Source organism: Heptranchias perlo, chromosome 5 (genome assembly GCF_035084215.1).
Source record: "Heptranchias perlo isolate sHepPer1 chromosome 5, sHepPer1.hap1, whole genome shotgun sequence".
Lineage (NCBI taxonomy): Eukaryota > Metazoa > Chordata > Chondrichthyes > Hexanchiformes > Hexanchidae > Heptranchias > Heptranchias perlo.
Window position 1 is genome coordinate 9,230,604 of NC_090329.1, and position 27,974 is coordinate 9,258,577.

Sequence of the window (27,974 nt, forward strand, 5' to 3'; positions counted from 1 at the left end):
TGGGCGAGACTGATCTACCACCCGTTATACACCCTGTATGGATTTTCCTTTCCATTACCTTCAATTTTGCTTTGAGCCTCAGAATCTTGTCACTATTTCTCTATACCCTGTCCAACACATTATTGGTCTTTTTTTCAAAATACAGTGACAAAACTGCATGTGGCCACACCAATAAGAAATGCTGGGTTAAAAAAAATCAATATCAACTTGTAATTTAATACCCTAAAGGTGCCTCTAGGATTTAATAATCCATATTAAGAGCAGCCTTGCAATGGGCTATTAAAGAAAAATCTATAATGACACCAAAATAGTTTTCCTTTTTCACTTTCACCAATCCATTACGTTTATGTTGTCTGGACCGGTCTGGACAATCTGACATTATCCATATTAAATGTCATTTACCATCACTTAACCTAGCTACTGAACTTATCCAGATACCTTGAAATGTATTGTCCCTGTTGCACAATTGTCATCTTATGTCATTAGCAGATTTATTATTTGTAGATAAGAAGTACTCTTCATGATAAATATTTAAATCTCCAATTTAATCAGGATCAAAATAATCTGTAAAGGACTACCACAGCCAGCGATATAATCGAAATCTGCATTGATTTGCTATGATTAATGTCATTGTCTTTAAACAACTTCTAATACTGTCTGTAGTTTTTGTATTGGGATCACATTAGGCTGAAATTTCAGCAGCAGAACTGTAACTTTCAATTCAACGTGATACATTGTAGTTGTTCTCGAAAATATGCTTCTTCTTTTCTATCTGAATTTCATATGGATATAACTAGCTTTGTTAACCTTGATGCCTTATCAGAGCACTCTCCATGCCCAAAAGAGATCATAAAAATCTGACTAGGAACTTAGTAACTAATCCTTACTTCATTTCTTTGAAGTATCCCAGTATGTTGAGTGAGGAGTTAGCCTTGGTTCAGTGGGAACAGTCCCAACTGAGTCAAAAGGCTATGGGTTTAAGCCCCACTTCAGATAGACCCGGCGAGTGGTGAGGAGAGTTCTGGTCTCTGAATACTGGGTTGGCATCCATGGGGAATAGGAGCAGCGTGCCCGCCCAGCCACCATTGTTGCTTCGGGTTGACGTCTAGCGGGATACGCGTGTCCAATGGAAGTGGAGTTGCAACCCCCCCATCGCAGTTAGCCGGTCCTTCTGGTGGAGTGTTGCGAGTCAGGCTAATGAGCTGTCTACATGAAAAGGGTTTTTGTTACAGAAAGCACAATCTGCTGGATAGAAGAAAAGGTCTGCCTTATGTGCTGCGAGGCACAGAAGAGGAAGAAGATCATATGGTGTTTTGCAGAGGCAGTGTGACTGAAGTTTTCATGTACGATACCCTGACGTTTACCATGGTGTACATTTCAACGACTTCACGGAAAGCCCCCAAACGATTAAATGATGGCCCATCGAGATTTAGAGTCTATTGTTCTCAAAGAACTCACTATTAACATGCCAGTAGATCAGTTATACTACACATTATGTGACAATGCAAAGTGATTTTGGCTTTGCACAAATACAAACTGTGTTGCATACCTGTCTTGTGAATGGGTCCAATTCTAATTTAGAGAAGTGGTGAGGATCACCTTGCAGAGGTAGTTATACTGCACTGATGCAAACTGAAACTAAACGATCCAATGAACCACTTTTCTAAACTTTATTTTTCATGTCAGCAGAGAGCTGACTGGCCTCTTTGTTAAGTTTCAAATTTAACCAGCATTTGGATTTTCCCAACCAAAAGTAACATTGAGCAGTCAGTATAACTCAGGTCTGCCAGCTTAGCATCACTCTAGTCATGCACCAGCCTCAAACATATAAATGCAGTCTAGCGATACCCCTCGTTATAACATTGGTATATACAAAAAATTAGGCAGGGCTGAAAACATAGCAGGATTCTTGATATTGAAGGTAGGACAGATAGGAATTTTAAGGAGCCCTTCTGCCAATGGTTGGTAACTTGCTTTTCCTTGCACACATGTTCCGGGATTTTATTAAAGCCAGCAAGCTTGAAGACTTAAACGTATAAACTAATCCTTGTCTGCACCTCATGAACTGCACATTGTAAATCTAGCAACATTTTATTATAGCATCTCAATACCACTCTTCAAAATGAGAAGTCTATTTTAATGCTGTCATGTTAAAAACACAGTGATTTACAAGCACAGAGACAAGACAAAGTTCCTGTATGGAGGCTCACCAGAAATTAAAAGGTGTAATCTTTCAATTTAACAAGTGAAAAAATGGTTTGTACTTATGGGCAACGCATAGCTCCACATACTATAATAAATAGAGAATAATAGATAGTTGTGAGAGATTAGAAGGCTGTATATCCATTGAGAAGTTCATGTGATGAAGAACGGTGGTGGTGAAAGCCATTGAAAATCTGAAATGCAGTTTCAGCCTCAAAATCACTTCTGGTGTGGTATTGAGCTATAAACACCAGGCAGATCATAGATTCAAGGTGCTGAGTTAGGCGATTTCAGATGGAATAACAGTAGGAGCACAACAATTGGCTTCAACATCCATGAGCAAGGAAAGAGGGGTCGGGGGTGGGGGGGTGCAGGGTGGAAAACCAGACCAGGGTTTCTGCCCCTGATCACTATCCAATGACTTATCCTGGAAATTGCCTTTAGTGCACTTTCATTAAGGACAGGGTCAGGCTTGACTGTGACGGCCCCCCACTTCATAGTGAACAGTTTGCCGGCATTCATTTTTACAGGCTCATATCTTAAGATAGTCCATTTGAGCAAGGTAACAGAGACCAGCCAGTGCCTGTCGAAACCTGTTCCAGCATGAGGTTACATCTTTATTGCCAATTCCTTGCCCTTTCTCCAGATTCTTCAATATCCAAGTATTTATCACTCCCATATAACATGTAACTTTTTGTTCATATGTACTGGAAAGTTAATTGGTGAATCGTGCTTTTTTTTTTCCTATCAGCAGAAGGCTCCATGGAGCACACTGATACCAAATGTGCTTCTTGTCGCTGGTGCATGATTACAGCAGCCCAGAAGGGTTATTGATTTGGGATGCAAACAATGGTTGATTAGAGGGTAATAACGGTCAGACCCAGTATTAGAATATGATGCTACTGACAGTCATTTCTAAAAGAAAGAAAGACCAATGTGCAATGGAGCATACCTTGATATACAGCCTTAAATCCCAGTGATCCAATGGTTTCATCGGACTGTAAATGCAGCCACATCTGATTGCTCATGCTAACAATCAAGTCAGGGACACTCGAGCCTGTAAGCCTAAAATGGGAAAAATACACAATATTAGCATGGAAATGAAAACATTTCAGTGACCCATATAAAATTAAATAGCTTTTAATTTGTTTGAAAATATGACTGCTACTCATCTTTTTATAAATAACCAATTTCAAAAAGCGAATTATTACCGTTAAACAAATTCGGAAAACAGACAAATATTTAACAATTAACAGTATGAGTACAAACATTTGTTCCAATTTTCCAAGAGAAAAACCTTTGCTTTACTTATTGACGTAGTTGAAGTACATTTTCTTAATTGCAGGAAGTACACTGATGGCTCAATTGTCCATGTAAGACTAATGTTTAAATCTTTTATTTTTATTTCTAATACTTTAAATTTGAGATGAAATTTTCAGCTTCTTCTCTGTGCATTGCAAATGTAAGGAGATATCTCATCATTCAATTGCAAGCTTTCATGTTTAAAAGCAGAATAAACTTAAATCAGCACTTGCTCCTAGAATGCATTCAGAACATAAGAACATAAGAAATAGGAGCAGGAGTAGGCCATGCAGTCCCTCGAGCTTGGTCCGCCATTCAATCAGATCATGGCTGATCTTCAACCTCAACTCCGCTTTCCTGCCCGATCCCCATATCCCTTGATTCCCCCAGAGCCCAAAAATCTATCTATCTCAGCCTGGAATATATTCAACGACACAGCATCCACAGCCCTCTGGGGTAAAGAATTCCAAAGATTCACAACTCTCTGAGAGAAGAAATTCCTCCTCATCTCAATCTTAAATGGCCGATCCCTTATCCTGCGACTGTGCCCTCTAGTTCTAGACTCTCCAGCCAGAGGAAACAATCTCTCAGCCTCTACCCTGTCAAGCCCCCTCAGAATCAATATGTTTCATTGTCTGTGTGCCACAGTCATCTTTTGTGGGGCACTTTAACTGAGAATGTAAACTTGTTATATTAAATTACTTAGACATGGAAGTTGCACAATGGAGACCAAAGATAGAAAGTGGGCATCTCACTGCTGCCCAGTATGTATTTTGTTTATACAATGGATGTAGGGCTTTAAGATAAGATTGAATTTATTTATGATTTAGTTTCTAAATGTGGATTAGTACAGTTAATAATTCAGTATAATGCTCCTCATTATAATTGGTGAGTTGCTTCTGATTTCTATTTTGAAAATCCCCTAAGAGTATAATTGGAATTCATGGAGCCATCTCAGCCTTAAATACTTCTTTTACTGTTTATTCAGGGGTTGTTACAAATATTTAGCTTGGTAACTTAAATCTTAAGCATGGAACGATAGAAGGTTATTCTTCTCATTCAATCCACAGGTCATGTTCAATTTGCTTGTCATGAACTTTCCTCAATTTATTTAATCTCCTTGAGGCAGGTAAATATTTACAAGTAAAACTTACAAGAAGATAAAACTATGAAAGTTTTCCCTAACTCTTAAAGTAATCTAGCAAAACTCCAAAATATCAATCTAACATGCAATACATCGGGAGAGGAGTAGGCCATTCAGCCCCTTGAGCCTGTTTTGCCAGTCAATTGGATCATGACTGATCTGTATCTCAAATCCATTTACCTGCTTTTGATCCATATCCCTTGATACACTTACCGAACAAAAATCTGTCAATCTCAGCCTTGAGAAAGTAAATTGACCCAGCAACCACATTTCCACTACCCTTTATGTAAAAAAGTGTTTCCTGATTTCATTCTAAATTTAAGATTGTGTCCCCTTGTTCCGGATTCTCCCACCAGTGTAAACAGCTTCTCTGCATTTAATCTATCAACAACAACTTGCATTTATACAGCACCTTCAATGTAGTAAAACTTCCCAAGGTGCTTCATAGGAGCGTTATCAAACAAAATTTGACACCAAGCCACGTGAGGAGATATTATGACGAATGATCAAAAGCTTGGTCAAAGAGGAGCGTCTTAAAGGAGGAGAGAAAGGTAGAGAGGTGGAGAGTTTTAGGGCTCGATATTGCCAGGGCTGCGGGTTCGTGGCGGGGGGGCTATTGGGCGCGTGGGTAACGCGCCCGGCGAAATCAGTCTGCCCCGCGCACGATCGCAGCCTAACTGGATCCACTTACCTGGCCCTCCGGGTTCCCCACTGCTGATCTGCGCGTCGGGCGGGCTGCGCATGCGCAGTAAGATCTGTCATAGGAAAAATTACAGCATGGAGCAGCCCAGGGGGAAGGCTGCTCCCAGTTTAATGATGCCTCACTCCAGGTATCATTAGATGAGGTGAGGAGGAGGGGGAGGACAGAGATCTTCCACCCCGGCGGGCGGGAGGAAGCGGCCTGCCTCTGCCACCAGGAAGGCCTGGCTCGAGGTGGCAGAGGGGGTCACCTGCACCACCATCATATCGCCCACCTGCATACAGTGCAGGAGGCGCTGCAATGACCTAAGTAGGTCAGCCAAAGTGAGTACACTTACTCATTCCCCTACACTCCGTCTGCCACATCACCGCCCCCACCCCACATCTCCTTCTGCACTGCCAACACTACTCTGTCACATCACCCCTCATACCCACTCAAACCTCATCCTCATCTTACCTGCACTTACTCACCTCGCCAGTACTCATCCCGTCACTACCACTCAACCCAATCCTCATACAATCTCATGGCTCTATCTCATACTCACCCTCTCGTGCATCTCCTTCACCGCACTCAACCTGCCACTACCTGTGCTGCAGCCACAGGGCATGCATCACATATGTGCAGTAGGAAGCGTAAGGCAAACGTGTTGTGAGCATGAAGGGGATGCACAAGGGTGTTTGAGGGTTTGTCTATTGATTTCTGACCAACTCACATTACATATTATATTGGCACCACTACTGCCACGTCTTTGCGAATCTTATCTGGTTTGTGCAATAATGCCCTTTCCTGAGGATCACAATGAAGACCCACAACTGATGCCACCCATTGTGTCACTGCAGAGTGGGTGTAGGTGTATTTGCAGGGCTCTTTTGTGCAGACGACTGAGAGACGTCGGCGATGTCCCCGGTTGCACCCTGGAAGGATGCGGAGGAGAAGTTGTTGAGGGCAGTGGTGACTTTGACAGCGACAGGCAAGAAGATGGTGCTTGGGCCAGCCGGAAGCAGCTCAGCATGAAGGAGGCTGCAGATGTCCACGACTACATGTCGAGTGACTCTGAGCCTCCATGTGCACTGCTGCTCAGAGAGGTCCAGGAAGCTGAGCCTCGGTCTGTGGACCCTGTGGCGAGGGTAGTGCCCCCTGCGACGCATCTCTCTCTGTGGTTGCCCTCCCTCCTGCTGTGCAGGTGGATGTGTCACAGCACTGTGTTGTGGAGCTCCACATGTCAGAGGTGGACGGCTTGGCCGGCGAGGCTGGTGATGCTGTTTGCCCTCTGAGGAGGTCATGACTGCAGCTACGGCGGCCCCCATCCGGAAGATGTACATCTGAGGGGGTCCGCAAGGTAGGTACATGTCTCTGGACCCTGGGGTAAGTGTGCAAGTTGGTGAATTTGATTGTCAGGAGGAGGGTGGTGGAGGCCAAACTTTGTCCCAAGTGACAGAGTGGCCTCCTGCAATGAGTGAGTGTCTCCCCCCCCACCTGTCAAATGGACCTTTGCAGCTGCCACAGGCTGATAGCTGCAACACGTCCATTTCAACTGGAAGTGTTTTCCTCAGTATGGGAAACAGTCCCAGTTGTTTCTAAAATCCCACCCCTCCTCACATATTCCCTTAATCAGCTCTGTTAATGACCCGAAATAGCTCGATAAATACTGTCAAGTGGCACCCTGCCGGCTTTAATTGCCCGCGGGATTCCCACATGCGGGGGCTGCGCGCGCACGTCAGCGCGTCAGTGGGGAACCCGGAAGTGGGCGGGTTGGAGCCGGGCTCTCGACCCGCTCCGGGATTCCCCAATTTTCGGAGCCCCCCGCCAGGAACGGACCCGATAGCGGGTGCTAAAATGGAGCCCTTAGGGAGGGAATTCCAGACTTTAGGGCCTAGGCAGCTGAAATATTTTAATGTATATTATGCAAAATTCATCACCAGGAAGACATGACTATATTTAACCATTGAAAAATGAGATTTTCTGAATTTAACTGATCACTATCATTTTGCTAGTAGTACATGTAACTGCTCAGTTGAAGTAATCTTGAAGATGATGTATTTTCCAGAAGATTTTCTTTTTCTATCTGATTATTTCCTCTCTTTATTTTTAATGTATATGTCTATTTTGAGCTTTAACATGGTTAGATTTATATAGTTTGTCATATGTCATACACTGATAGCTCAGATGTGCATTGAGTAAGTTGGCCAGGCACTTGTGGTCAATAATATTCTATGAGAAAGAACCAGCAAGTTGTTAGTTGCAGTCAGCTAGCCAAATGGGCATCCTCCCCCACCACCGCCACCCCCCCCCACTACCACCCCTTGCGGTGGGGTTCAAGATAGGATACTGCTTCCCTCCTCTCTTCTGTTGCACTGGCTGTGCTTGATTGATTGCTGCCTCAGCAAGGGACCATGCACTTCCTTGCATGGTTGAGGGAGGAAAAATTGGATGAGACGTCTTCATCGGGCGAGGCTTATGCACCTTCTGCAGTTTGCCAACAATGGCAATGGCAATGGGCTATGAGCAGTCTGGCAGTGATGCTCTCTTGACCAGCAGGGTGGGGCCATAAGGGGTGAAAGACAAGTAAAATGATAACATACCCATGGAAAAAAAATGAGGCTCCTGTTCGCCCATAATTCTGGATGCACATACACTCTCTCAATCCTGGCTTTTTTGTCAGAAACTAATTGGTATTTATCAGCAACAATGGGACGCAGTTTTAGAAGTTACAAATTACTGTTGGAGATCTTAGCGGATAATATCTTAACATGTTCATAAGACAAGTCTCCGTCTGCCATTTTAACTGAGCCGATTAAGTTTACTTCAAAGTAATGTAGGGAAACACAGCAGCCGATTTGCACACAGCAAAGCCCCACAAACAGCAGTGAGTTAAATGACCAGATAATCAATTTTAATAATGTTGGCCTAAGGGATAAATATTGAGCAGGAAAGAAGGAGAACTTCCCTGCTCTGATCCGAATTGTGCCCATGGGATCTTTTACATCCACCTGAGAAGGCAGACAAGGCCTTGGTTTAATGTCTCAATGAAAAACAAAATTTCTGAGAGTGCAGCACAACTTCAGTAGTGCACTTAAGTGTCAGTTTAGATTATATACTCACAAGCTGGAGTGGGGCTATGAACTCATGACCTTCATCGCTCAGAGGTGAAAGTGCTACCACTGAACCAAGGCTGACAGCTATTATACGATTCTAACACCTGTTGTATTATTTATATACAATCATAACAGTGTAACTGGCATTGCTGTATTTATTTCTTTGAAACGTTAAACTAATTTTAAGGTTGGTGAACAGGATTCAGTTAGAGGCATGCGTAGTGCCTACTTATTCTAGGGCTGTTGTGTTTTTTATCCACAAGAAAGGGGAATCTATTGACCCCGAAAACAATTCATATCAAGGGCTCGTGAAATGACTTTTTGGGTTGTTGCAGTAAGTATATCAGACACCTTGGAGCGCTGCAGGATAATCAGAAAGGATCAGACTGGATTTTGGAATTGAGGAAAGCATAGACCAGGTTGTTGCCTCATACAAAATTTATGGAGCATTGTAAGGCTCAGGAGAAACCCAATCACATTGCTTTTATCAATTTTCATAAGATTTTCATGCAGGACGCAATAATAATACTTGGCCATATCTTATATTTAATCGGGGATTGTCCAGCTCTAAGATTCATATAGAGGTAAATGAGTGACTCACTAGGAGGGAAATAGGTCTTGAGTGATAACAAATTGGGCACCCTGCCTGATTAGTTATTGCTGGTTTTGCGCTACCAATTTCATCCCCATTGAATCTATCTCTCTCACAAAGGAGTGAGGGAAGGTGGTGGACTATCACCCATCCTATTTGATGTCATCATCAATAAATGTGCCCAATGGCATGGACTTGGAGAGTGTCTGTTCGAGCTATTTCCATGTTGTTGGTGCACTCACTTGCACTCCATCAAGTGTACTCCATTTCCCGTCTTGAACAATGGGCTGACCAGTGAAAAATGGTGGTGGATGCCCCAGACGGGTCAAGAGGAGTAATTATTGGAAGATACAAGAAGCAACCCAATTGTTGATTCATATGAATACCTGAAGATCCTAATGGGTGCCAACTTCAGTCTGGACACAATCTTTCAGGACTGCACTGGAAATGGATAGAACGTATTTTGGTGTTTTTTTTGTCTTTCTTCAATGACAGCAAAGACCCAATGCAGATTAAGTTTATGGCATATAAAATGTGTCCAAATAGTACTCCTCCATGGTTCAGAATGCAGATATACAATGGAAAGGATTCTTTCAGACCATGTGTGAAATCCACAACCTGTGAGGTTGATTTGTGGCAAAAGGGGAAATGATTGTATGAAGAGAAGGCTCCAGCTTAGACCAGCCTGTCATTGAGTACCCAGGAGAGGGAGTCAGCTTCATAGACAGCAGGGGTCTTTGCTTGAGCTCTTCAACTGAGATTAAAGAATTGATGATGGGTGAGCATCAAGATAGCTGGCTTCTCACAAGTTGCCCTGCATAGGGTCCTTTCACTTGTGCTGAAGACAAATGTCCAATTTACAGTTGATGAGAAAACTCTGAAAGTTGAGATGACAACTATATAAAACCTGGTTATGAAAACGTGTGCTCCAGAGTTTGATGCCTACAGTGGTTGGGTTTCAGAAAGGTAAACAGATGCTGCTGAAGCTCTGTACCTCCAACTGGTAGAGTTACTGCTCGATCGGATACGGAATGTATCCATGCTATGGTTAGGAGGATGGTGGCAATGGAATCACACATTTTCTGTTGAGTTGTGCTGCTTGTGAGGAGATCCTGGTATCTGCTGTCCTCCAAGCAAGGGCTCAAACCTGTGCTTGTCAACAGCATAGCTACAAGGGCAGAGCAGAGGCTGGGTACTCTGCAACGAGCGGCTCACCTCTCGATCCCTCAAAGCCTCTCCACCATCAACAAGTGTGATGGGATGCTCACCACTTGCCTGATGGGTGCAGCTGCAGCAACACTCAAGAAGCTCGACACCATTCAGGACTGAGCAGTCTGCTTGATCAAGCAGCCCCTGCTATTGGACTCAAATATCCACTCCCCCCTACCACCAGCACAGTATGTACAGTCTTCAGGATGCACTGCAGCAACTCATCAAGGTTACTTTGACAACACATCCCTGCCCTGCAAACCCTATCACTGAGAAGTACAAGAGCATTAATGTTGTGGGAACACATCACATCCAAGTTTCCCTCCAAGTGACACACATTCCTGACTTGGACATATATCACCATTCTTTCATCATTGCTGGGTCACGATCCTGGAATTCCCTACCTAACACCATTGTTGGAATACCACCACCACAAGGATTGCAGCGGTTCAAGGAGAAGGCCCACCATCACCTTCTCAGGGCAACTAGGGATCGGCAATAAATGCAGCCTTGCCAGCATCACCCACATCCAAAGAACAAGGATTAAAGGGCATTTATAGGCAGTACTTACGCATACAAGACTGTCCTGGTATCTCCTACTTTTCCTCCGTCTCCGACAGTCAAGGTGTCATAACCTCTTTCCAGGTCAAATTCTTCAAACTTAAGCTTAATGATCTGTGGATAAACAAAACAAAATTGTGAGTTCTCCCTGAAAAATGACCCCCGCCCCAGGTAAAATATGAATCGATTATTTCTATTTGCTCAAGAAATAATTCTTTTTTCCAAAATGCATAAGCATTTTTCATTTTTTTTTACATCTTTTTTAAAGATGTGGGGCTAGAAATTAGACCATCTAACGCCCGTTGTTTTGGCGCTATGCGGCTTCTAGTGTGACGTGCGCCAGACGCCACCTTGGTAAAGGGTTTAGTGCAAATAACGAACGCCGGCAGGATGTAAAGTAAGGAGAAAATGCGTGCAATCAGTGTGCAATGCTGATTTAAAGTGATAGGCACCATTTTGGGACTTAATGCTCCACTCAATGCACTGTCTTAACCATGACCATCTGAACATGTCTTGAAGTGTCTGGAGGATCTCCCACCAGCACTATTTAAAGGAACCATGCAAGATTTACAGTTTAGTTGTTGGATTATCGCTTTTGGCTGCTGATGTATTTGTAACTGTTTTTGGAGGTCTCCTATACTTGAATACTAGGATGAGGGGACATAGCCTAACATTTAGAGCCAGGACGTGCAGGAGTGAAGTTAGGAAACGCTTCTATATGGAAAGGGTGAGAGAAGTTTGGTATGCTCTTCTGCAAATGTAGTTGACGTTAGTTCAATTGTGAATTCTAAATCTGAGATTGATAGATTTCTGTGAACCAAAGGTATTGAGGGATTTGGGGCTATAGTGGGTATATGGAGTTAGGTCACAGGTCAACCATGATCTCATTGAATGGCGGAACAGACTCGAGGGGATAAATGCCACTGCCACTTGCTGCCTCCTGTCATGTGCCACCTTCTCCTGCAAGAAAGCGGGACATGTGTCTGAGTGATGTGCCTGTCATGGTTGAATAGTTGCCAGTGTGTGGCTTGTGTGTTGTGGCTGGGCGGCTTGCAACAGTTGTAATGTGTATGGGTGAGAAGAGGAGGCATCTGATTGGAAGAGTTGAGTACTGATGGAAAGAGTTTGTTGGTAGGTGGGTGATGGGGGGCGTAGTGCATGGTGCAGTTGGTAGGAGACACCACTTGACAGTTGATCTCATTCACCTTGACCACTCTTGTCAATGCATTGAACTTCTTCCTGCACTACATACATGTTCATGATGCAGTGCACCTGGCATTGACTGCATCCCCTGCTGCCTCCCAATACCTTTTAAGCATATGGAAGGAGGGCCTTTTGCGCCCCCCTCCCGTCCCCTGCGGATATAGGATCTCCCTTCTTCTGTCCACCTCTTGCACCAAGGCCTCTAGTGCATCAGCAGAGAACCTTGGTGCACGCACTCTCGCAGGCCTGGTACCAACTCAGATCGGCAGATTGGTGAGGTCTGGCGTGCCGATTGGAGGATGTGGGATTTGGTAGTGCGCAACCTTTATTCAATGTTTTAACATAACACATCAGTTTGTAAACGTAGGGACAGAACCTGCATCTGTGTTTTATGTGCGTGATGTCTGATCTCCGTTCAGACTCCATGCAGATAGCAGACTGTTATTTTTAGCAAATAACTGGTGCCGGCCACCTTTAAGAGATTTTGGCAGGCTATCGGAGAGACAGCCTGCCTTTAAGAGATTGGGGCTCCCCCTGCTGGTGAAATGTGCGAATGTCCTTGAATCCACATGGTAACGCTGATTTGGAACGCTGCTTCCAGGCGAGTGCTGAGGCTGGACGGATATCTCGTCCTGCCTGCGAAGGAAGCACCGTGTGCAGGTTAATCGTGGATCGTGATTCCCGCACCCGGTTTCGGGCCCAGTCCAATTTAACCACCATGTTCGACAATTAATAGTTAATTAAACAGGGCACAGATGGAAAGGGGCGTTAAATTACCAGTATGTCGACAGGCCACCCTTATTATTGCATTGACTGTAAATCTCTGTTACATCTTTGCTATATTGAAGGCATTGTGTGATGAATGTACATTATGTACGATACAAAGATGTGCTGAATTTTTAATATTTTTGCAAAAACTTAAATCATAGTTAACCACGGGATCAGAAAGAACAAGGGAGTCATAGGCTGCATTCACACTACAGGCACCATTCTGAGATTGCTATCTGCCAGCTGCCATGTGCAATTGGTAGGTATGGTACACTGCAGGCAGATACCATTCCGATCAGCACTGAGGTACAGCAACTGCGGTCTCTGCAGGGATGTTACAGTGCAGGCTTTGACCTGCCAAAGGATATTTATTCATTTTATGAGAGGGCAACAGCAGTGGCTCCCTTGTCCTAATATTAAAAAGATTCCATACAACGTTTTAAATGTATCTTGGCAGTCCAATGGACCACCTCGGTCTTTTTAATGCAATATTATACTACACTTGGTGAAAACTCAAAGCCATTCATGGACAGCTGTGATCAGAATGGGGTCTGTCTGTAATGTACCACGTCTACCAACCGGACATTGCAGCTGGTAGATGGCCATCTCAGGATGGGAGCCCCTTGGGGGAGGGAGGTCCCACCACTTGGCGTCATTGTGCTTGGACATCAGATTGGGATCTGATCTGACACCTAAATTATACAGCTACTTTTTGAATTGATGGACACCCAAAACTATTTCAGGTCAACATAAAAGTGATTGTGATAGTGTAACTGCGCCCATTATCTCAGAGTGCAAAACCATTCTTTGTGCAAATCAGTGTCTTCCACAGATACTATTTGCAGACACTTAAAAAGAGAAATAGTTCATTCGAAAACATGCTGCTTAGTATTTAGAGTAATGGGGTAGCTTTAGATTAATCAAAGCGCTACTGCAGACCCATAAACAATTAGCAGATGAATGTTTAGTGGTGATGAGCTCTGAAATTTGATAACATTTGCATAGACCATAGTGGAGCTTCAGATTTTCATGATTGATTTGCCTGCTTGAAGGTAAACATCTGGTTAATTAGTTGGTTTGACTGCCTGAAGCTTGGATGATTAGTAATAACGGGGAATTTGGTCTCCTCCATAGCCAAAGACCAAAACTTTCACCCCTGTACAATATTTGCATTTAACACTATATTCAATTGTAATAACATTTAAACTACTGTTGCTGTTACATTGTGCATCATGTGACAATCCGATATTCTATCTGAACAATGTATAATTCTCCTTTTGGTTAAAACAAATATTGCCAAATGAAGAGAAAATACATTGCAGTTTTGTTCACTCATCCTTACCTTTGAAACACTGTGAAATGATAATGCTTTGTTTTAAATGTCGAGCGTACTCCAATCAATTTGTTTAAGGTACTGTTTATACCCTACTACAGAATATTTATTCATACTCTTATCTCCACCTTTCAACCCTGACCTGCTGAGCTTCAAAAAATCCCCCACCCCCCAATTCCTCCTCAAAAAAAACATAATTAACTGTGGATTATGGGAAGGTACTCACATTGGCAGGATGTGACTAGTGGAGTCCCGCAGGGATCTGTCTTGGGGCCTCAATTATTCACAATATTTATTAACGACTTAGATGAAGGCATAGAAAGTCTCAGATCTAAGTTTGCCGATGACACAAAGATTGGTGGCATTGTAAGCAGTGTAGATGAAAACATAAAATTACAAAGGGATATTGATAGATTAGGTGAATGGGCAAAACTGTGGCAAATGAAATTCAATGTAGGCAAATGTGAGGTCATCCACTTTGGATCAAAAAAGGATAGAACAGGGTACTTTCTAAATGGTAAAAAGTTAAAAACAGTGGATGTCCAAAGGGACTTAGGGGTTCAGGTACATAGATCATTGAAGTGTCATGAACAGGTGCAGAAAATAATCAAGAAGGCAAATGGAATGCTGGCCTTTATATCTAGAGGACTAGAGTACAAGGGGGCAGAAGTTATGCTGCAGCTATACAAAACCCTGGTTAGACCGCACCTGGAGTACTGTGAGCAGTTCTGGGCACCGTACCTTCGGAAGGACATATTGGCCTTGGAGGGAGTGCAGCGTAGGTTTACTAGAATGATATCCGGACTTCAAGGGTTAAGTTACGAGGAGAGATTACACAAATTGGGGTTGTATTCTCTGGAGTTTCGAAGGTTAAGGGGTGATCTGATCGAAGTTTATAAGATATTAAGGGGAACAGATAGGGTGGATAGAGAGAAACTATTTCCACTGGTTGGGGATTTTAGGAGTAGGGGGCACAGTCTAAAAATTAGAGCCAGACCTTTCAGGAGCGAGATTAGAAAACATTTCTACACACAAAGGGTTGTAGAAGTTTGGAACACTCTTCCGCAAACGGCAATTGATACTAGCTCAATTGCTAAATTTAAATCTGAGATAGATAGCTTTTTGGCAACCAAAGGTATTAAGGGATATGGGCCAAAGGCAGGTATATGGAGTTAGATCACAGATCAGCCATGATCTTATCAAATGGCGGAGCAGGCACGAGGGGCTGAATGGCCTACTCCTGTTCCTATGTTCCTATCTTAGTCTTTTAAATTAGTTAAGTGACTCAATATTAACTCAATTCAGCATTTTTAAATAAATGTAATTAATCCCTGTGCAGTTAACAATTTTTGTGCACTAATAGTAAACCATCCTGTTCTATCTGGAAAATAAAACAATTGGTTTTGGTTTGTTGCTGGCGCTGGTGACCTACATATCAGTATTTGCAGTTAATTTTCAGAGTGCAAAGGATTGGAATCTGTTGGTTTAACTGGCTAAAGAGGTGGACAAGTAGCCAATTAGGTGCAAGTTCCAGCAACAAGCACACCCCATATAGCCCATTGCTTCTGTCTTGGTCACGATGGGTCGTGATTGGCAGCCAGCAGTTCACTCCAACTTTGCAGCCAGTTAAACCAGCAGATTCAAATTTCCTGCGCTCAAGAGAGTCAGCCCATCAGCAAATTCCAGTAACAAACCTGCTCGGAATCAGGCAAAGGCAAATATTTCAGATTGAGTAGGAAATGGGGGGGGGCATTGCACCCCCAATAGCAGCACTGGAGATGTGGTTGCTCCATCTAATTCAGTGTCTATGGGTGGAAGGAAAATCTTCATATTTGAAGAGCTCTCAACATCCTGTTGATATTTTCCATTGTTAAACCTGAAGGAGTGGCAATAACGATGGGTGTCTTCTGCTATATGGGTCAACTGAAAACATTTGTACTGAGTTAGCTGATCTCAACCTGGTTCTCAGCATCCATGGGTTGGGAAGGGGAAAAGAAAAGCATTCAGGGTTTCTATTCCTGATACACTATCCAGGGGTCCTTGCTGGAAGTGTATGGGATGGGCCTCAGCTCTGATGTAATTTGCAGTCAAAAAGGTGGCCACTTGTTGCTGAGGCTCATACATGGATAATAATCACTTCAGTGAATTAGAGGAAGGAGTCAACACCCTCAGAAGAGGAGGGGGAGATAATTGGTGAGAGAAAAAAAGGTGAAGGTTGCTCAATTATAAATTGTAACCAACTGCAGCATATTTCCCAGAGCATCATTGACAACCAAAAACGCACAAGTTCTGCACATTTTACAAGTATAAAGTAAAATAAACATCTTTCAGAAGAATTTTCAAAACGTGTCAAGAACATAACAGCAGGTTTAATGGAATTGGACAAACATATGCAAATTTGGTATCCCAATATGCCACTGCTTGAATTCAGTTCTAAAAATGATCTATTGCAAGCCAGACAACACATTCGTAGTCTATTTCTATAAATTCTGCAGTACTGACGAGTAAATTGTGTTTCAGCACACTACATGATTGTTCCAATAAGAAGTAATATTACAGGCTGTAATACAAGAAGCTGAATACCACATTTGTGCACCTGCTACCAAGCTTTTTCTGCCCTCGCTCATAAAACACCTTTAAATTAAGAACCGATTGTTAATATGCAAATATATTCAACAACCAGTGTCACCATGTAATACATGAGATGGTATTTATAGTAATATATTGAGAGAAATTAAAGATCGCAGCTGTCAAAGTCACTGATGTGGAGTTTCTCATCAGCAAATCTGCTTAGGAGTATTGCAATGTCAGTGGTGTTCTTTAATCAGATTTTCTGCCACATGATCATAATCAGGAAACCGGCATCAGCTCAAGCCAATATTTACTTCTCATCTGCCTTTCAGTTGCACTCCTGTAAAACTGTACAAAAACTTGACAGTATTTTGAAAATGAAGGGAAAATAAAAGCAACCATCTATTTTGTTGTGACCCACTGAACCCGTCTTCCCAACAGTTTCCAGGAGCTAATTTCACAACATTGTCCCCTTTTCTGATAGATCACTGAAAGACCTTGCATTTATATAGCATCTTATCACATTCCTCATTTTGTTCCAAAGTGCTTAACATCCAATTAATTACTTCTGATGTGACAGCGTGTCTCACGTTTAATCATGGTCTGTTCTAAATTAGCTAATCTCAGTCAATGATCAGTGTGCGACAGCAATTTTGTACGAGGGAGGGGAGAATCAGCTGCCACACCAGTAAAGCCGGCACATTGTCATAATTATCACATAAAATGGGATAGAATAGCCACCAAAAATCAGTGCTTACCCTACTCTCATTTAGACCAATGTAGGAATATGGATCAAAAATACCATTTTCAGGTGACTCAATGTGAAATGTACGGCTTCCTTTTAAGTTCAGGAAACCAGTTCACAATTATACAAGATGAAATAGTCTTGGACCAGGCAAGACTCCTGTGTGAAAATAACATTCCGCTATTATCATACAAGAACGTGAGTTCAAATCCCACCAAGGCAGTTTGAGAATTTGAATTTAGGTTTAAAAATCTGGAAATAAAAAAGCTGCTCTCAGTAAAGGTGAACATGAAGCTGTTGGACTGTTGTAAATACCCAACTGATGTCCTTCAGGGAAAGACACCTGCCGTCCTTACCCTATCTGGCCTATATGTGACTCCAGCTCCACACCAACATGGTTGACTCCTAACTGTCCTCTGAAGTGGCTTAGCAAGCTACTCAGTATCAAACTGCTAAGATTGCAGCGGGGGTCCAAGATAAAGGCCCACCAACACCTTCTCAGAGCAAATAGGGGTGGGCAATAAATGCTGGCCTTGTCAGAAACATTCACATTTCGAGAACGAATTGAAAAAAACATGAACGTGGCAATTTCCTTTGGGACTGACTTGTTCATCTTGATTAGCATGTGGGACTGACACTGGATGAACAGAATTTATTCCTAACATGAAATATACATCCTGAATTACTTACAAGTTATCATAGAGGCAACTATACTTTTGTATACTAATACCAGTTCATTTTCAATTGGTTACACACTATAATTCTGTATTTCTGATTCATTAGTACCTCTTTATATATTCATAACTGCCTTTTATCAGTCTTTTATTATATTAGGAAATTGTATTTTTTCCAATTATATAATAGTACCACAAAAGAATTTGATTTATTGGTGGTGGCAGGAAAGAAGTAACATTAAAAGCTGGCGTCTTATATACCAGCATTGCTGATATCACCGATCTCTTGCATAACTGCTCTCCACCCCTTCACTGCCTCTGATGTGTCACGCTGCTTGACTGATATCCAGTACTGGATGAGCAGGAATTTCCTCCAACTAAATAATGGGAAGACCGAAGCCATTGTCTTCGGTCCCTGCCGCAAACTCCGTTCCCGAGCTACCGAGTCCAGCCCTCTCCCTGGCCACTGTCCGAGGCTGAACCCAGACTGCTCGCAACCTTGGCGTCCTACTTGACCCGAAGATGAGCTTCCGACCACATATCCGCTCCATCACCAAGACCGCCCTTTTCCGTCCCTGCCTCAGCACATCTGCTGCTGAAACCTTCATCCATGCCTTTGTTCTATCGAAACAACGCCTAGATTTTAAAATTCTCATTCTTGTTTTCAAATCCCTCCACGGCCTCGCCCCTCCCTATATCTGTAACCTCCTCCTGTACTACAACCCTCTGAGATCTCTGCGCTCCTCCAATTCTGGCCCCTTACGCATCCCCGATTTTAATCACTCCACCATTGGCGGCCGTGCCTTCAGCTATCTAGGCCCTAAGCTCTGGAATTCCCTCCCTGAACCTCTCCGCCTCTCTACCTCTCTCCCCTCCTTTAAGACACTCCTTAAAACCTACCCCATTTGACCAAGCTTTTGGTCACCTGTCCTAAGATATCTCCTTGTGTGGCTCGGTGCCAAATTTTGTTTGATAATCGCTCCTGTGAAGCGCCTTGGGAATTTTCGCTACATTAAAGGCGCTATATGAATGCAAGTTGTTGTTGTTATAATAGAATATTGTATAAGCTCAGAACTTCCAATCACATGAGATTAAACTATAACAAACAGTTTTGTGGTGAAAACAGTAAGAACAGAAAATGCTGGAAACATGCACCAGGTCAGGCAACAAAGCAGTAAATGTATTGGCTGTGGACCTGTCATTTCTACAGATGCTGCTGAGTGTTTCCAGCATTTTCTGGTTTTATTTCAGATTTCCAGCATCTGCTGTTCGTTTTCTCCTTTCTGTATAGTATTGGGTTGAAATTGTGCTGTGCAACATTAGCATACAAATGCTTAAAACGTTTGTATGAAGTTTCTCTGGTATTTTGATGAAGCCATTATCCTATTAAAAGACCAGACAAACGAATTTCATACAATTGCTTTCAGCATTTCAGAACAGCACTGAGTCCTAAATATCTCTTTACTGAAGACTTTTAACAATGATGTGGGACATTTAAAGTAAGCACAGACTCTATTAGTTTTAGAAACAGTTAGTAGGATTAGGAATTCTCCTAAAAATACAGGATTTGTAACACATCTCAAGAAGATTCACCTCAAATGTTTGATGCTCACAATATAAAGTATAAATAAATACTTGGAAAAATAAGATGAGAATTTTGCCTTTAGGACACTACTTCACCGTTATTAGTTTAATCTGCATCTATAAGTTCAATTTTCCACCTCTGCAAATAGATAAAATTCATCATGGAAATTCTTGAGTATTACTGAATTTATCGCAAATGAAAATAGCAATCTGATGGCAAAGGCTTTATCAGTGCACAGTGATGTGGCTCAAGTTAACTTAACATACCTCAACAAAAATTATGTAACTATCAATAAAAAAAACTTTTTCTGTAACAAAATTGATAGGCCCATACTTTGTTGTTAAAATAATGGTGAGGCTAATAGCACTCATTGCTATTCATGGGCGAATGCTGCAGCAACTTCAGGCGAGGGCAGATTCATGGTTAAAAGCGAGAATCCAAAAGTTGCTGTACCCAGTTGCGTCGCTCTATCACTGGCTTCCCGAAAACGGCATCTCGCTCTCTGCCTCACCATTGAAAATTGTAAACAATTTTACAACACCAAGTTATAGTCCAACAAATTTATTTTAAATTCCACAAGCTTTCGGAGGCTTCCTCCTTCGTCAGGTGAACGGTGTGGAAGGAGGAAGCCTCCGAAAGCTTGTGGAATTTAAAATAAAATTGCTGGACTATAACTTGGTGTTGTAAAATTGTTTACAATTGTCAACCCCAGTCCATCACCGGCATCTCCACATCATGGTCGCCATTGAAACGCATTGAACGGCGTGAAGTGCTGTATTTTCGCGGTAGATATGAACTAAACTCACCACAGAAAGTGAATTCATGTCCATTTCAGTCTAAGCACCATTTTAACGACATGATAAGTGTTAATTACTGCCAATCAACCTCTCTGGCACTGAAAATTAACTATTACAAGTGTGGAGTCTCATTCCTTCAGGTTTTAATTGGTGGAGATTTACAAAATGTAAAATTTTAAATATGAACATCTTTTTCTTTACTTTTCTTTTCTGTCTCTTCTTTCTTAATCTAATCTTTCTTTCCCTCTCTTTATTTCTCTGATTTGACATTGAATTCACCCACTCTAATTTACACTTCCTTCTCAGTCCTTGCGCTGTTAATTTCACAATCCTTCAATCTGATTGATTGAGGAGATACACAGTTACTTGCCCTGTTCACTCAGGTCCCAGATGCCCTGTTATCAGCTCGCACTTTCAGCGACTTGCCACGCAAAACATTTAAGAACCTAAATGTGCAAGGGGAAGACTAATTAACGGCAGATGCTGTTTGATGCCCTGCCACAGAAAATTATGGCCCATAAACATCTGAAGCAGTGCTCGATGCAGGAAGTTAACTCTAATAGTTTCTTCAGCCCTCTAAGGATCCAAGTAGATCTCGACACCAAACCTCCCACCCCTCCAACACACACATCCGAAATTAAGAAAGTTGGTTTGATGGTTTGATCCACGGTTTTCCAATTCTATAGGAGTAATTTTAACCCCCCAGGGTGGGAGGGTGAGGAGGCAGCTGGGGGGGGGGGGGGGGGGGTGGTTAAGATTATGTCCGATTCCCCCCACGCCCCGCGATGTCCGATTCCCCCCACCCCCCGCGATGTCCGATTCCTCTCACCCCCCTCACCCACGATGTCCGATTCCCCCCACCCCCCGCGATGTCCGATTCCCCCCACCCCCCGCGATGTCCGATTCCTCCCACCTCCCCACCCGCGATGTCCGATTCTCCTCAACCCCACCCCCTCACTCATGATGTCCCAACCCCCCCATGTCTGATTTCCCCCCACCCCCCTTGCCATGTCAGTCCCACCTGCCATCCTCTCCCCAGCTGCATTCCCGCCCGACAGATCGCCAGCCTGTGAATCTGACTGGCTGTCGAGCGGGAAACCTGTTGAGATAATTTAATACAGGAACTGCGGTTAAATTCCATAGGACCTGCGGGAAACCCTTACTTCCGAGTTTCCCGTCTGCAAATCCTCCCCCCACTCCACTCTCTTCCTGGCTCCAAGTTAATATCGGGCGCTATGGCTCAGCAGGCGATACTTTCATAACATGTAGTTTGGGGCAGGGGGGGCGGATTTTAACTCCCTCTGTCCGGCTGAAATCAGGCAGTATGGGAGTTAAGATCAAAGAGGTCCTACTAATTCCGTTTTTGCGTCCTGTGGCTGAAACACCCACCTGACTCAGGTGATAGCCTCCTGAATTTATGCTAAAAGTGATCCTGTTACGTAGAAAGGACCCCAAACCCATTTTTATGGTCCACTGGAAGCCCAGAATGCTCCGTTCTGCAGAAGCTGTTGAGACCAGAAGCCAAGGCCCTCCAAGCTAAGCAAAGCAAAATATTTTTGTGCGGCCCGGGAGCAGTGGGCACGCTCCATGGGTGCTACAAAAATAGTTTACGCTGCTGCCATCCTGCCCCCTCCCCCCAAACCCCAACCTTCCGCGCTCCCGAAGCTCTCCTGAATTCCTCCCCAATGACTTAACTTGCCATTGGCCGGGAGGCCCACAGGCCACCCGATAGGCCGATTGCCCAAACCTAGCAGGTTGCCTGTGGATGCCCACCTGGGGCAGGCAGCTCGCCGAGTTCACTTAAAAGAGGCCCGGCCATTAAAATGGACAGGACTCCTCCCACCCCTCCCCCACCCCCCGCCCCATTGCATGTTCCGGACAGTGTGTCCGCACATTTCACCAGCCGACTGCCCAGGCACAAGACGGTCCCCCTTGTGTTTTTAGAATTCTACTTGGAAATTTTGATCTCTAGAAAATCTATTTGTTGTCAAACATAAAGAATTGATGAACAAATGGGAATGCTGAAGTGTAGTGCAAACAGTTTTGAGCCAAGCACAGCAGGACAGCAATTATTAAAGTTTAACACCTTAACAAACAGAGAATGAGTCTCTTGACTCCTAAAAGTTACATTGTTCTCACGAATCTAAATGTGCTGAGCAGAAATTTAAACCAGGATGGAAAGATTAACCCAAAAGGCATGTTATATCAATGCAGTGGTGAATTTGATTGTGCAAGAGAGATACTGCCTTGGAGGAGAGCAATTACAAAATAATAGCAAATAAGAAAGAGAACTCGAGACTTTTGCAAAGGAAAGATTGGACGTTTCAAATATCTAGTGCTCCAGCACACATCCCACAATCTGCTCACAAGAAAGCAAGCCTTAGAGATCACCAGCCAGACCAATAAAAGGAAAGGAAGGAAAAGGAAAGAACTTGCATTTAATTAGCACCTTTCACAACTTCAGGATTCCCAACGTGCTTCACGGCCAATTAAGTAGTTTTGAAGTGTAGTGCCTGTTGTAATGTAGGGAAACATGGCAGACAATTTGTGCACAACAAGGTCCCACAAACAGCAATGTGCCCAGATAATCTGTTTTAGTGATGTTGATTGAGGGATAAATATTGGCCAGGACACTGGGAGAACTCCCTTGCTCTTCATCCTATAGTGCCACAGGATCTTTCATGTCCACCTGAGAGAGCAGACAGGGCCTCGGTTTAACATCTTGTCTGAAAGATGCAGCACTCCTTCAGTACTGCACTGAAGTGTCAGCTTGGATTATGTGCTCAAGTCGCTGGAGGGGGGTTTGAACCCACGACCGTCTGACTCAGGGGTGACAGTAATATCACTGAGACAAGGCTGACGCCCAATGCCATTACCCCCCACCCACAGTATTGGCAGGAAGTCAGAAAGAGATTCTACTAAATACAGGAGAAAACCAAGCAACATCGTAGTTTCCAAAGTTGGTGGAGTCCCCCCAAAAACTCACTCAGGTGGCTATCGTTCACATATGAGACTGAACAATAAGCAGAGAGCTAATTAACTGTCAGAGCTATTACAGTTCAGGATGATCCTTTCCTCACTCAGTTTCCTTAGAGCTCTTATAATGTGACCTGTCCCATTGCATTTCATGTTTAACTGAGTTGAAGGCCTTTTCATAATTTATGAATGAAATGCATAAGACTGAAGTCCCTGATGCCGCACTCCCAATATGAACTACTCGCTTGCTTCAGTGAGCTTTAGCATCTTCTCTATGATCCAACCTATATTCTTTGTCTTTCTTTCCTTCCAGAATGTTTCTTTAGTGGCTTTGAGAATGGAATTCTTCATTTTGATCAATGGTGTGGAGGTCCCATGAGGTCCCACTTGTTCTTAGCTTTGACCTCATAGTCTTTGTTAATAGAGCCATAAAAGTTTATAGCGCAGAAAAACCATTTGGCACATTGTATATGTGCCAGCTTTTTGTTAAAAAATCTAAAACTAATCCTATTGCGTCCTCTTAATGCTTCAAATGTTTCTCAACAATTCCCTTAAAAGTTTGATCTGTTGATCTGCCTCAACTACTCCCTATGGCAAAGCATTTCATGCTCCAACAACTCCCAGTGTGATTGTTTTTGCCTAATCTCTCTTCTCACTCCATTGATAACAGTTTTAAGTTGTTGCTCCCTTGTCATTGACTTCCTAGCCAATTGAAATAGTCTTTCCCTATTCATCCTCTCAATATCCTTCAAAATTTTAAAAATCTCAATTATATTTCCTCTTAGCCTTCTCTGCTCTAGTGGAAATGGTCACCGTAGCTCCTCAGGCCTCTCCAAACCGCTCGAGTCTTCTTACCGCTGGTATTATCCTGATGAGTCTACACTGTATGCTCTTTATGGCTTCATTGTCACTTCTATAAAGCGGTGCCCAAAACGGAGAACTTGAATTGTGATCGAGCCACTGCCTCTCTGTTCCTCCGCACCTTTCAGTGGTCTAGAAATTCAGCAGTGCCCATTTTTCACCCCATGCAGGTTACTTAGTCTGCACATGAATGTTAGAGTCTGAAGAGCCCTGGATATTGGGCCTCGGAACTTATTCCCATATGAATGGCGCTGCGGAAAGAAAGCCACAAAGGTAACTGATGGCTTCGGGAGGGTGGGGACGGGAGATCGTGGGCCTCGGGGGCAGGTGAAATTGCAGGCCTCGGGGCGAGGGGAACAATATATGGCCGGTTGGGGCGGGGGGGGGGGAAATTGTGCCAGCCAGCAGTGGCCCGCGGGATCGGGGCCTTGGTCAGGGATCTTGGGGCCGGGGGTTGGTGGGGGGGGGGGCGGGAGGGAGATCGTAGATCGTGGAGCCTGGAGGTTGGGACTGAGAATTGCAATGATCGGGAGAGGGGTTTAATGTGGAGTCGGGAGGAGAACTTCTGCAGCATTAGTGACAATTGGGACCAAAAGTAACCAAGTCTGGAATGTCAGATGCAACAAGGGAGCTGGGCAGATATTCTGGGATCACCAGATATATTCTAAATTTATGCCAACTCTGTATCCCATTGGTAAAATGAAAACACAGAAGCTCCACAGAATCTCTCAATCCTTACTAAACAGCCAACAAAATGTTAGGAGGAACTAGCATGTCGTAAAGATGAGATCTTATAATCTCCCTGCCACTGGCTACTTTACAATTCCTTAGTCAAAAGCTTGTATTTTGCTGCTACTAAATGATAAATAAAATGAAAGGGAAATCATGCTTAACAAATCTACTGGAGTTTTTTGAGGATGTAACTCGTAGAATAGATCGGGGAGAACCAGTGGATGTGGTGTATTTGGATTTTCAGAAGGCTTTTGATAAGGTCCCACACAAGAGGCTAGTGTGCAAAATTAAAGCACATGGGATTGGGGGGAATATACTGGCATGGATTGAGAATTGGTTAACAGACAGGAAACAGAGAGTAGGAATAAACGGGTCTTTTTCCGGGTGGCAGGCAGTGACTAGTGGGGTACCGCAGGGATCAGTGCTTGGGCCCCAGCTATTCACAATATATATCAATGATTTGGATGAGGGAACGGAGTGTAACATTTCCAAGTTGGCAGACGACACAAAGCTGGGGTGGAATGTGAGCTGTGAGGAGGATGCAAAGAGGCTCCAATGTGATTTAGACAAGTTGGGTGAGTGGGTAAGAACATGGCAGATGCAGTATAACATGGATAAATGTGAGGTTATCCACTTTGGTTGTAAAAACAGAAAGGCAGATTATTATCTGAATGGTGATAGACTGGGAAAAGTGGAGGTGCATTGATACCTGGGTGTCCTTGTACACCAGTCGCTGAAAGCGAGCATTCAGGTGCAGCAAGCAGTTAGGAAGGCGAATGGTATGTTGGCCTTCATTGCAAGAGGATTTGAGTACAGGAACAGGGATGTCTTACTGCAGTTATACAGGGCCTTGGTGAGACCACATCTGGAGTATTGTGTGCAGTTTTGGTCTCCTTATCTGAGGAAGGATGTCCTTGCCATGGAGGGAGTGCAACAAAAGTTTACCAGACTGATTCCTGGGATGGCAGGATTGGCGTACGAGGAGAGATTGGGTCGACTCGGCCTATATTCACTATAGTTTAGAAGAATGAGAGGTGATCTCATCGAAACATATAAAATTCTAACAGGACTGGACAGACTAGATGCAGGGAGGATGTTCCAGATGGATGGGGAGTCCAGAACCAGGGGACACAGTCTCAGGATACGGGGTATTCCATTTAGAACTGAGATGAGGAGAGATTTCTTCACTCAGAGGGTGGTGAACCTGTGGAATTCTCTACCACAGAAGGCAGTGGAGGCCAAGTCATTAGATGTATTCAAACCCCAGCAATCCAGTTCTCGAAATCCAGGCAAATCGGTTCTCTTTGCGCGTATATTTCTTATTTGCTGGTTTGTCCTGTTTGAATTTTATGGGCCTGGAGTTTTGGAAAGGGCTGTTCTTGGCATAGCTTCCTCATTGGTGACGAAATCCTAAATCAGAACACTGAGGTCTGTTAGTATCAGCAACTTGAGCTTTCTACAAGTTAATGGAAACATGGATTTAAACCATGTCCCCAGGCTCCATGGCATGCACTTATACAGCCCACAGGGACAAAAGCTTTAATACCCCCACTGTATTGAAACTCTAATCTGCACCTCTAAAATGAACACTGGCCTTTGCACTATTGTAAACAGAAAATGAATGAATAGAAAATTACATATGAGGGAAAAAATGAATTTACTGCTAAAATAGATCTAAGTTTATGATTTACCTAAATATTTTCTGAAATGTATTTATTCCACTGAAGTGGGGAATGGCAGATCAAATAGAATATAAAATTAAGTTTTTGAAAAATACAATTATGAAATAAGGATTGATCTATTGGGGAATGAGAAGCTTCAATTTAAAACAAGTTATTCTAACTTTGCATAGATTATTGGCGGAGCTACATTTGGAATACTATGGAAATAGTTTGTTTGTATTCTGTCTAACAGAATTGAACAGATACAGACTAAACATTCCCTGCTGTGTGCAAAATTGGAACTTTACCTTCAGGGGCACATTAATATATTGGAGAGAGTTCAGATAAGAGCAGCAAGGATGTTTCTGTAGCTTAGGGGTATAATTTATGAGGAGAGACTCAAGAAAAGATTGAGGGAAGATAGTAAAGGGAGTGAGATTATATGGGTTTCATAAAATCTTATGATAAAATAGGTTATCCATGGTTTCTGAAAATAGGCCAATGGCTTTTTTTGCTTTCCTATAGTATTTCCAAGTTATCAGGTTTCTCAGAACTGATTTAATGATAACATTTGAATCCAGAACTGGACCTCTTAGTGCAAATATTATAATCTCTGAAACCAATGAACACACATCTGCACTATTCTGCACTGGTACTTGAGGCAGAAATTGTATTCCTCACCCACCTGACTACAAAACCACATATTATAAGGGAAGAAAATCATATACTTTTTCATTCTTATGTTTTACAATCAAGCACTTGATCCAAATATTTAATTTTAATCAAAATCGCAATTCCCGAATCAATCATCGCACAAACAGCCTTGATTTTCAAAACCTGGTGAATTCCTGTTGAACTCAAGTCAAAATGAGAGAGACTTTAAGAGAAAGATGTTGAACATTTTAAGTTTCTTCATCCATTGCCTGTTTTGAGATAATGTGTTTGTGACAGCTTTGTGAAGTAAAATAAATTGTGCAGGGACTTCAGATGGGCTCATATCACCTGGAAGCCGAGGCTCTCAATCTGGGCAAGTCAGTGACATTAATACTTCCCAGCAGGGTCCAGTCAAGCTAGGAAGGCCAAAAGCTTCAATTTGGAAATCGGTTGTCTGTCCACAGAAACAAGAGTATTCATTCAGCTCAAACATTTATTTAGTGCCCAAGGATCACTGGTGCATGGAGATGAAACTGTTTCCTACATTACAACAGTGACTACACTTCAAAAGCATTTAATTGGCTGTAAAGCGCTTTGAGACGTCCTGAG

At 43.0% G+C, this 27,974-nt stretch overlaps 1 protein-coding gene across 1 annotated transcript in view; it reads right to left on the minus strand.

Moving 5' to 3' along the window:
- Positions 1-27,974, minus strand: part of LOC137321575 (CUB and sushi domain-containing protein 1-like) — a 2,214,006-nt gene that overhangs the window by 623,462 nt on the left and 1,562,570 nt on the right. Inside the window, exons 11-12 of the mRNA XM_067984007.1 lie at positions 10,816-10,919; positions 3,155-3,267 (exon numbers count right to left, since the gene is read on the minus strand). Of these exons, the coding sequence (XP_067840108.1) occupies positions 3,155-3,267; positions 10,816-10,919 (217 nt within the window). The remainder of the gene's footprint in view (positions 1-3,154; positions 3,268-10,815; positions 10,920-27,974) is intronic.